General features: G+C 36.4%; 1 protein-coding gene across 1 annotated transcript in view; it reads right to left on the bottom strand.

The window, feature by feature from the left end:
* Positions 1 to 12308, bottom strand: part of SYNE2 (spectrin repeat containing nuclear envelope protein 2) — a 318208-nt gene that overhangs the window by 259073 nt on the left and 46827 nt on the right. The window contains exon 2 of the mRNA XM_061180891.1: positions 7303 to 7432. Coding sequence (XP_061036874.1) covers positions 7303 to 7381 — 79 coding nt within the window. The 5' untranslated portion in view covers positions 7382 to 7432. The remainder of the gene's footprint in view (positions 1 to 7302; positions 7433 to 12308) is intronic.

The following is a 12308-nucleotide window of genomic DNA, read 5'->3' as shown; positions in this document are numbered from 1 at the left end:
GAGTTCCCTGTGCTTTACGGTAGGTTCTTGTTGATTATCTATTTTATATATAGTAGTGTGTCTATGTTAATCCCAAACTCCTAATATATATCTTTATAGTGGAATGGCCACTCATTTTTTCATTACACAGTTGTTTATTGAAAGCCTAAAACACATCAGAAATTTCATTGGCAATAAAGATACAAGATTTCCTATGCAGGGCACCTAACATACTTAGAGGAACTCAGATGGCTTATTAGAGCAAGAGATGTCCAAAGACGAAAGGAAACTCCAGGATAAGGAACAATTACAGAGGGTTCAGCAAGAAAACAAACTCCCGGGAAGTTCTTATTTGTCTTACTTGTTCATGTCACTTTCACATGATGTCAACAGGCAAAAGCACAGCTGGACTACATGCCTCTTGAAGGTGCTCAATCTATTCATCTTTGCATCCTTAACACCCTACCTATGGTTGCCATCCAGTATTTACTGAACAAGTGAATAAAATTCAACATTACATCGCATAATTATTCTTGTAATCTAACCCAACGAACACAAATATTTTCTAATGTTATTAAAAGGAATACATAAATTGAAAGCCTCCCTTCAGATGGATACTCAGTAAATCATGAATAAATTTAAATGGAGTAATAACCTAACTACAGAGACTCACATTTCACTGCTCAGCCCTACCAAGCAATGTCTACCCAGAAGGCATAAAGGGCTTTTTAACCTTTTAAAATACGTCATCTAGAAGACAATAGCACTAAATAAAACATATGAGCATTGTTTGAAACAACACAGTAACTTGGCTGGACATGGTTTTATACAGGTTCGCGCAGATGGTTAACCATTCACCAGCATTTTGGCAGGACTGCATGAAAGTTAACTCCTCGTGTGGTGGCAAAGGTAACAGAATACACACTCCTTCCTAGTCCTTTGTCTAATTGATGATAACATTCTGTATTCGGATGCTGTTGCACTAATGAGCTACCATTGGCCTACCTCCTTTTTGAAAACAAAATAATGTGCTCCTGGTACATAAAATTATTGTGTCCTTTTATGGCCAAAAAAATATTATATTTATGTGTTAAAAAGAAACAACTTAAATCGGGACTTCCCTGGCAGTCCAGTGGTTAAGACTTCACCTTCCAATGCAGGGTGTGCAGGTTCAATCCCTGGTCGGGCAGCTAAGATCCCACATGCCTCACAGCCAAAAAACCAAACATAAAACAGAAGCAATATTATAACAAATTCAATACAGACTTTAAAAATGGTCCACATCCAAAAAAAAAAGAAAAAAGAAAAAACTTAAATCTGAAATGTATAAAGTGTCCAAAATAGTTCAAAATTGCCATAGCTACCACTGAAAATATCACAAGATGAGTCAGCCTAGTCAGTCAATTTCACTCATTTTTTTAAATTGAACTATGGTTGATTTAAAATATCATGTGAATTCCAGGTATCAATTTCACTCATTATTAATTTGACTTTCAAATGGGCCTTCTACCTGTGTTGTGCTATTAAGCTTTCCAGGACATAGGAAGTTCTCAAGAGTTTCTTTGAAAACGGGATCTTTTATCTACAACAATTTATTTTAAGCATATTGATATAAAATAGTATTTAATGGTCTTATTATTTGATGCTATTAAAATACTTGGTGAAAACACTCTAAATAAAAAGGAAGTTAATACTTTGGACATTATAGTTGCTACCACTATTATCTCAAGCAGCTCAGCTTCCAACTTTGGAGCTTCTCCACCTTATTATCCATAGTCAATAACTGCAGAGTCCTATAGAGTCTTCCACCTTAATGGTTTCTTATCTGTCCCATACTTTCCTACTCACTGCTATAACTCGAATCCATGCCAACATTACCCAATACCCAGATATTTGCAACGCTTTCTAATCAGTTTGTCCAATTTCACTTTCTCACCCCCTTTCAAGTCTTCCTATACCTCAAACCCAGACTAATCTCCTAAGGCACAACTCTGACCATGGACCCTGTCCTCTCATTCCTAAGACCCAATAGCTACCTGCTGCCTAAAAGCAAAATCCCCAAACTTCTTGGGCTTGAATTCAACTCCCTCAAGGATCTTCATCTCAGAAATACTACTGAAGGGATTCCTCCTTTGGTCTCAAATTAAATGGAATGGCAAAGAAAGTCCCTTCCAACTTGAAAACTCTGTGGTATTATCCAGCTTTACCCTTTACTGCTTCCATAATCGTATCTGCCCGATACATCAAAGAAATGTTCTCTGAACATACCTTTCCCACCTGAAGAGCTTAGCAGAGATGTTATTTCAGACAAAATATGTAGTTACTATTCTCTTAGGATAAAAGGGAAGGAAGCACCTATTATTTTGCCAGGTAAGAAATCCAATGGAAAGATGTAAAGAAATTCTATAATGGAAACCTCAGTAAAGCAAATAATTTTTAAAAGCAACCATTTATTTATCATTTTAATAGCTTAAACTTTCATATCCATAATTTATTTAAAATGTGGACCATCCATGGTAGTACAAAATGCACTAAACTAAAATAAATTCCAGTTTTTACATTAATCTGCTCAAATTGTTCGAATTCACCAATGTCATTTCTTTTTCCTCCCTGAAATCCAACCATTTCAATGTTACTATCCTCACTAGACTAAGAGATCACAAATATCTCTCTACAAAAAGTGTCCTTGGGGCTTCCCTGGTGGCGCAGTGGTTGAGAGTCTGCCTGCCAGTGCAGGGGACACGGGTTTGAGCCCTGGTCTGGGAGGATCCCACATGCCGCGGGGCAGCTGGGCCCGTGAGCCACAACTACTGAGCCTGCGCGTCTGGAGCCTGTGCTCCCCAACAAGAGAGGCCGCGATAGCGAGAGGCCCGCGCACCGTGATGAAGAGTGGCCCCCGCTTGCCACAACTGGAGAAGGCCCTCACGCAGAAACGAAGACCCAACACAGCCATACATACATACATACATACATACATACATAAATACATAAATAAATAAATAAATAAATGTGCCCTTAAAAATCCCTTCATAAAGACATTTTCTCAAAGATCACACAAATGATGAACAATAAATGATGTTTATTGTCCTGCTCTATGAATTTCAGCAAAGCACTGCCTGATTCCTTAGGTCTGATGCCTTGTTGGCCTTGTGCACATAATATACCTGTTTTCATAGCATATCAACAATGATTCACCACATTTCAATGCAGACATTTTAATCTTTTCTTGAGCGTATTATTCTCAGTCAAGGTATGGCCATAATTGCCTCACCTTATATAAGTTTTTGGCTAAAATAAAATAGGCATTATTAGTTAAATAGGCCTCTTTCTTCCTTTTAAAAAGGTTCTGAAATGAGGAGAAAAAACCTTTCTTATGAGCGGTCATCCTGAGCCTTTCATATGACATAAAATCTCTTTACTCATATTACTCCAAGGATCACTAAGCACATGTGAATTCTGTGAAATACAAGTCTGCTTACATGGTGTACAAAGCCAAATGCTTTAAAGACTATTGCCAACAGCCTGCAGTTCGGTAGTTGCTAATGTTCATAATATTGTCTATCAATGTTTTTGTCTACATAGCTAATAACCGTGCAATGAAACCAAAGTTACCTTCAGAAATACATACAAGTTCCTTCTTTCTTTCCTTCCTTCCTCCCTCCCTCCTTTCTTTCTTTCTCTCTTTCTTTCAACAACTCAGGCCGAAAGAATCATTACAGATCTGCTAATAACAATTTAGAACTTAACTTTGGGAAATCCATTCATTTCACGGTTAAGCCTTCATTCTACAGTCATGGGAACTCCTCAGTTGAGAGTACTTGGCTAATGTGAGCAGCCCTTGCCCAGTGTAAAGCTGACTATAGTATAGTATTGGTTTTCCACCTCTCCCCCTATAGAGCAATGCATCCAGCAGCATATTCCTCTAAAGAGACCATGAAGGAAAATCATTCACACCGGCAGCACAGGTATATCACATTTCCATTGCCAAGCAGCCCATACTCATCTCCTACTGTAGAGCAGATTGTATAACCTAGTATAATTCAAAACATGCTATAAGAAAACACTCATTTATCAGTAATTTGCTAATTATTTTGAGCTACTTGTGAACCTGAGATTAATGTTACTTGAAAATGCCCATCCATATTCAGGATGTGAAAGATTGCTATAAAAATTAAATATTAAAAAAATAAAAGTTTGCTATGGATTAACTAGGATAAAGCTAAGATTTATGTGCACTTTCCAGAGAAAGTTGTTCGGGAAATTCCCTCTTTCAAATTGTTCTTTGAACTATGTCGGAGTGGCTGTGGTGCAGTGGAAAGAAAACTATCCTCCAGGTCAAAACTGAGCTCTGCTGCTCACTAACTGTGTGACTCTGGGAGAGTAATTCCATCTTTGTGAGCCACAGCTTCCTTCTCTGTATCTTGAAGATAAAAATATCTACCTTACAGTGTGGTTGTAAGGATCAAATGAGGTAATGTACGTAAGGGTGCTGTGTAAGCTAGAGCATGCTACATAAAACTCTACAGTGGGGAAGAAAACATTTTTAAATATAACACCTATAATACTTATTATAAGTGCTAAAATAGGTACTATGGGAGAACAGAGGAGAGAGTGTGAATCGCAGCCAGAGAAAGAGTGGGGCTCATGGAGAGGGCCGAGTCTGGCTAAGTTTGGGATGAATAGGGATAGAGGAGGACTAGATGAGCTGGACTCTTCCAGTGGAAAGAGGAGACAGGAGAGCTGCAGGGGGAACCACCTGAACAAAAGCACACAAGCAGGAGAGCATGGCCCCTCAAGGAGCCATGGGGCTGGAGCACAGGGTGCTTGTGGGAGATGAGGGCAGAGAAGAAGGTGAGCAGCAGATAGGAAGTGCCTGTGAGCCACACCAAGAAGTCTAGACTTTATCCCATGTGTGATGGGAAGCCATTGAACAGAAATGTCAAAACTGAAAACCAGACATCTGGTTTACCATTTTTTCCTATCCACCATGCAATATCTACTCTAGCTGTGTGCTCCTGGACAAGAAATATTTTGGGACAAAGACTTTAACTGTAATATCTACAAAGAAATTACGATGCATTTATTGAGCTCCTACTCTGTGTCAGGCAGGCATGGTGCTAAGTCCTTTGCATGCATTATGGTTCATCTTCAAAGCACAGGTGCAATATAGGCATTATCACCCATATTCTAAATGTGAGGAAACCGAGATAAAAAAGATAAAGTCTCTTATCCAAGTTCAAAGAACTGGTAAGTGGCAGAGCCAGCATGAGAAATTAGATTTACCTGGAAGTTTGCACTTTTTGACTGCTTTCAGCCAACTCCACCACCACCACTGCCTCTGGTAACCACAAATCTGATCTTTTTCTGTGAGTTTCTATGTTGGGTTGGTTGTTTGTTTTTGAAGTATTATTGACCTACAAGACTATATTAGTTCCTGTTACATAACACAGTGTTTAAATATTTCTATACATTTCAAAAGGATCACCATAATAAGTCTAGTTATAGTCTGTTACAATATAAATAAGCACTAGGGGTGTAATGTTCACATGATAAATATAATTAACACTGTTCTATTTTATATATGAAAGTTGTCAAGAGTAAATCCTAAGAGTTCTCATCATATGGAAAAAATTTTTTTTCTATTTCTTTAATTTTGTAACTATTTGAGATGATGGATGCTCACAGTACTTATTGTGATAACCAGTTCATGATGTCTGTAAGTCAAGTCATTATGCTGTACACCTTAAACTTATACAGTGCTGTATGCCAATTATACCTCAATAAAACTGGAAGAAAAAATTAAATAAATGCATACGTACATACATATCAGGATCAACTGATTCAGGAAAAAAGGAAGGGAGGGAGGGAGAGAGAGAGAGAGAGAGAAAGAGAGAAAGGAAGGGAAGGGAAGGGAAGGAAAGGAAAGGAAAGGAGGAAGGAAGGAAGAAAGAAAGAAAAAGAAAGAAAGGAAGGAAGGAAGGAAGAAAGAAAAATTAGATTTACCGACCATTTATTGATGCGCTATCTTCCTGATACACTTTAGGGCACATGAATTACTACTCATATGCAACCAAAACTTGAGAGAAAAATAAGAACATTGGGTTTTTTCCAATAAATGAAAATTTGATTCAAACTACTTATGACGAGTATATGACACCACAAAAATGCACTTACTGAGAATTTTTTAAATTCTTACCTCAAGTACTATCCCTCAAAGTATGTTTCTTGAGTCTATACAAATTACATGATATTTATTTTTAAAAGCCACTGACCCCAAAGTCAAGATGCTAATCATTCAAAACCATGTTTAATTAAAAAGAGATATCAGAAAGAAAGTCTTTCGGGGATCTTTATCATACATGACACAAATAAATATAATGCACAGCATGGTGACTATAGTTAATAATGTTGTGCTGCATATTTGAAAGTTGCTAAGAGAGTAGATCTTAAAAGTCCAAAAAAAAAAAAAAGTCCTCATCACAAGAAAAAGAAATTCTGTAACTATGTATGGTGACAGATGTTCATTAGACTTATTGTGATCATTTCACAATCTACACAAATATTGAATTGTTATATTGTACACCTGAAACTAATATAATGTATGTCTATTATACTTCAATTCTTTTAATAATAAATTAAAAATAAAAAAATTAGTGACTCAAAAGCTATGGCTTCTAAATAACATTCTAAGAATGTTACATAATACTGTCAATAATCTTTCAACTACTTTAAAATACATAGTGACATAAATATTTTCAAAGACTTGCCATAGCCTTATTTCTTCTACACTAGCTGACTTTACTCAGCTCCAAGATATGCAACAGAGGTGTAAAGTCTAGTGGCTAAGGAATTTTCAAAGTACATAACAAATATTGCCAAGAAACATTAAAAAAATACGGACAGTACTTATTTGCATAAAGGCACACGTAATTCATGGGACTGAAAGTTCACTCACTTTTAATATTACTACTATTCCTTTTTATTAGGCCAAAATAAGGATGTACATTTAAAAGAGGCCATACAAAAAGATGTAAAATAAGTGCAAACAATGCCAAGCAAATTATGGTTAACTATTTAATTTTCATTGCAAATAAAACACATGCACTCAGATTGAGAAACCGAAATACCAAGTTCCTTCCAGGTATTCCTTACTTTCCTAAGTAGCTGAGATAGCAATAAAGATATTGAAGTATACTGAAAGATTCTACAATTGGAAAAATACAGATACATGTATATATTTTACCATAAGAAAGACAGAAAGCAATACAATTTGTGAATAAATGAGAGTGAGGTTCCCACAGTTACCACACCCAATCTTAATACCTTGCAATGAAAAATGGAGATCATCGATGCCCAAGGAAACCTGTTCGTCTTCGGTGGGAAGCACAGGACTAGATGCCATCCTTTGACTCAATGGAGATTATATCATGTTCATCTCAGTTAAAGAAGTGAACTAAAAATAGAAGGGATAAGTGCTCATTAGTAACTCTGCAGCTCTGCATTTCCAGTAAACATGCATTGCCAGAAATCAACAGCAACCAGAAACTGCCCTCCAAAAGAATCACAGCTTTCTAGTAAGTGTTGCTTAGTTCACATGGAACAAAGTGACTACGCCTTCTTTTTTGAATCATAATCAAGATTTTGCCCTATGACCTATTCAATCCCCTTACAGTTGCAGGCAGAACTCCACAAGAGCTAGCATTGCAGATCCTATAATAGCAGTGAAAAGGAAAGCTACGCAATTATATTTTATAATTTGTCCAGAGGATGTAAAGCTGACACGAACTGATATCTTAGGTATTTGTGTGTATTATATTATTAGCCTCAACATACAAGGATTTTCTTTAAAGCTTTTCATTTAACTTAGTTCCTTTTCTGCTCCATGATTGTTGCCATTTACTGGAAACAATAAGAACTGGGTCTGCATAGTTTGCAAAGTGAAACTAAAAAAACTATATCAAAAAGAATGTTTTCATGGGTTACCTATGATATTGAATTATTTTCCTAAGCCCTTATTTTTCCACCTACACATTTCTTTCTCTACCCCCACTTTGACTCTTAAGGAATCCTTCCAGTAAGAGTAATTCTTACTGAGCAACTCTTTAAAAGTACTGCTTCGTGTATGTGTACGCCACTATTAGTATTCTGGGGGCTGAGAATAAATCATTGACTTCTCCCATACAGATGATGACTTCCTTAGCAAAATAAACTTAACCAAGTACATAAAAACATAAAACGTATCAGGGGATGGATAGAGGAATGGATAAATGTACAGACACGTGATCAACAAAGTACAGCAAAACGATAATGGCAGAATCTGTGTGTTGAATATGTGTGTTCACTGTTAAATCCTTTAACTTTGCTGTATATTAGAAATTCTTCATAATAAAATGTTGGTGGGGAGAGACTAAAAAATAAATAAACCTGAGGCCAAGAGCTAGATACAGTCAGTCATATCCAATAGACCACTTAAAAAAATGCAAAGAACAAAAATCATTAAACATCTAACGCTAGAGCCAGACTTCGAAAATCTTTCAATCCTGTCTTCCCACTGTTTATCATCCAAAACTCCTTTATCATCTCTCCCATGGATCACTGTTGTTAAAGATTTTACCTACCAAATAAACTATGTTTATTAATTAATATGTTTATCAATTAATAATTAATTTGTTTTATCCTCTGAAGTAAGATGAATCAGAGCCTGCCTGAGGTAACATTGTTCCTATACAGAGTTTATACAATTCTAATCAAAATAAAAAGCTTCTTGTTCGTTCAATGAGCCTGTGCAGCCTGCTGATTGATAAAGGTACAAACGTCCTCAGTTGTTGGTGTACTAAAGACCTCCACTACCCATTCCAATGCTGAGAGCTCCTGAACCCAAAGTGAAGGCAAAGCACTTCTTCATGATGACGGGGAGAAAAACTGAATTCCAGAATTAATTTCCTAATGCCACCCACTATTCCATGCCCAGGCTATTAAATAAAAGGATAATAACGATAGTAGCAAACACTTATATAGCACTTACTATATACAGGTACTGTTCTAAGCATGAGTTAGGTATCGTAATTATCCCATATTTGAAAAGACAAAACTGAGATGCACAAATGACATATACCGTTGTCTAAGGACACATAGCTAATAAATGATGGAGCTAAGATTTGAACCCAGATGGTTTTGGTTTCAAGAGTCCATGCTCTTAGCCAATACAGGTTGGTACCTCATAGAGCCAGCCAGAGCTAGCTAAAACTTAGCCAGATTTTATTAATTCCTTCTTTTACTCATTTACTCAGCAAGCATTTATATATGCTATATGCTGCTCTCAAGGAATTCAATCTTCTGAGAATGACAGATAAACACATATTGAGTAAAATCTTCTAAGAAACGTATGTAGAAGGTGTTATGGAAGCAAAGGAGAAGGCATGTCCTATCGCTTGAATCTGGAGATAGATGTGATTAGAGGAGTGTACTTAATATAAAACAGCATCTCCCTCCAAATAGTCCTGTAAGCATTATTCGGGTAATGCCTTGAATTTAATAAGAATGTCTCTGAGGGCCACTCATTGCCATTCAATATTAAATAAATATAAGTTATCAAATGTAGGGGAAAGAACTTAAAATAAAAACAGAATAATATGCAACAAATTGATAACCAGAGAATCAAGAAATGTTCCTGGACTAGACTGGCATGTGGAATCCACTATATTCTATATTAAAGTTGTAGAAAAAAAATTAGTATTTGTAAAAAAAAAAAAAAAAAAGTCTAGACCTTAAAATAACTTATGTGTCTCAGAGGTTTCTGTTTTTAACAGTGAAAATTTATTAACAAACAGGTCAGTAAAATATAATTTTTTATTTACTGAAGAATTTCCTAGAGCTTCTAAAAAATGTAAATCAAAAGTAAAACCAGGGAATTCCCTGGTGGTCTAGCAGTTAAGACTCCGGGCTTTCACTGCAAGGGCCCAGGTTTGATCCGTGGTCTGGGAACTAAGATCCTGCAAGCTGTGCGGTGCAGCCAAAAAACTAAAAAAAAAAAATAAAAGTAAAACCAAGCTATGAAGACTGAATCAATTGCAAGTGTTGGATTATTGATCCCAATACTGTCTTAGTACAATTATTTACCAAAACACGTTACAGAGGTCATGAGGATCTGACTGAAGACAACGTATGATGACATTTCCAACATAATTGTTTTTGGTGAGAAACAGTTGACATCTCCAGAGTGGAATTTACTTGCTAAATAGGGCTCATGAAAAACTGGAACACAGTAGAGAAGACAAGCTTTGAGAGACTTCTCAGGATCTTAACTGAGAAGCTAGAAAGAATATGAGCAAGGAAGGCAGAAAGAGGAATGAGGCTTGGCCAGGTGCTCAGTGAGTCACTCACAAGGGTCTATCAACCAAAATCATGAGGGCCATCCTATCGTTTGCCTTCCGACTCCCCTGTGGGGAGCACGAGGGCTGCCTGCTCAGGTGGAATCACAGCACAGACAAGCCCTTCTTCCCAGGTGGTCCGCATCACCTTACTTTTCCTTTTCAAATAAAAGTTACATACAATTATGTAACATCAGGGTTCAGAATGAAAATAATAGATCATCTTCAGACACATACGAAAGATTAGGTAAAGAATTAATGTAGTGGCATTAAAGATTCGAAGATCAAGTAGAATCATGTGGAACTGTGTTTTTAAAATCCATGTAAATTAATACACATGCTTTTATAAATGGCATAAGCTATTTTGATACGACTGTGGTTTGCTTATGCAATACATCTTAATATGCGTCTGGTTTCTCTAAAACCTCAAAACACTAGAATATTTCCCTTTTAAAAGAAATCTTGGCATATACTTTGGATTATTATGATTAGAATTTTTACAACTCAAAAGTGAAATTTGAATAGAGATCACTTCTAATGAATGGAATTTTTAGTGATTTTTATTTTCTTCCTTTTGCTTATCTGCATTTTTTAAATTTCAAATGATGAATGCCTATTTCTGCTGGAATAAGAAAAACATTTTTGCTTTTATTTTGGTGAAATGACAACAAATGCAGAATAAGGTATTATTTAGTTCAGGGTCAGTTCTCCAATCCATATGCTATGGAAACTGTATATCTATAGCTGTGTCATGAGAAAAATACTCTCTTGACACAAATAAAATATTAGAAAACTTCTCTGGGTTTGTCAGAAATTTCTAGAAAGGACTCCTAAAAGCCTTTTCGGTAGCTCAAGAGGTCTCACTTTCTCATTAGTAGATAGTTTGTTAATGAGCCCTGCTGTTCTAACAGCACTGAAAAAAGCACTGTCAATGGGGAGAAAGGGACTTCTATGTCACCTTCAAAATTTGATCAGAAGGTGTATGTACCATAGCAGGACATGTTAAACACATTTAGGTAGTTCTTTAACAGAGTGGTTTAAATGTTTCCATTTTCCCTGGTGTAAATTCCCTGTTCTTTCTTCTGTTCTTCAGCTGTACCAGGTTATTTACGGTCGAGCTAGGAATTCTAAAGGATCTCCCTTTTGTCTGTTAGGTCATAGAGCTTGTCCTCGCAACTGACAGTTGTTAACTCTAATCTGCCTCCAAGCTCACAGAAGAAAGCTGGTGACACACTTGCCATAATAAGCTTCTCCATCTTTTTCCTATTAACTTTTCCTAACTCTGTTATTACTTATCTTTTCATCATCATTTGACCAGAAGCAATTGGTGTAAATTCCCAGATCCATTGATTTTTAAGATCCACTCTTCTATCTCCTTTTAGGCAATTTATTTTTCTAATAATCACCACAAAATGCCAGAACAATCAATCCTAACTATTCACCACACTTTTGGAACACAAACACGTAGCAATTCTCTGGATATGACATTGCTGCACTTGCTACCTCACAACAAAGCCGTGTCACTCCCCAGCCAATCCCAACTGTACTGATAAACCACCCACTTCAACCATGACAACAGCATTCTAAGTAAATGTAACCACCTCCCTAAAAGAGCTTTCTGTTGGCCTTGACCAAGTCCCAAATGCTCTGAACTGCAGGGTCCACTGCTATAGAAAGGGATACATATCTCATAAGGATTTCAGTGAAGCACATGAAACTAAAAACTACACTAGCAACGAACATTTATTGCGTGCTTACTATAGCAGATGTAGTACAGTATATAAATTGTATTTACTATAATCTGTGAAATGAATTTATCAGGATTATCCCATTTCTTAATCAGCAGTAAAAATTAAAAGCTAATCACAATATTAAAACGTAGAGTAAAAAAACTTAAGGATAAAAACGTCCAAAGCCACAAAACTGGATGTGTTAATAGATCAGCACAACTCTAGAAAG

This window comes from Eubalaena glacialis, chromosome 2 (genome assembly GCF_028564815.1).
Source record: "Eubalaena glacialis isolate mEubGla1 chromosome 2, mEubGla1.1.hap2.+ XY, whole genome shotgun sequence".
Taxonomy (NCBI): domain Eukaryota; kingdom Metazoa; phylum Chordata; class Mammalia; order Artiodactyla; family Balaenidae; genus Eubalaena; species Eubalaena glacialis.
This window is presented reverse-complemented; position numbering and strand designations above follow the sequence as displayed.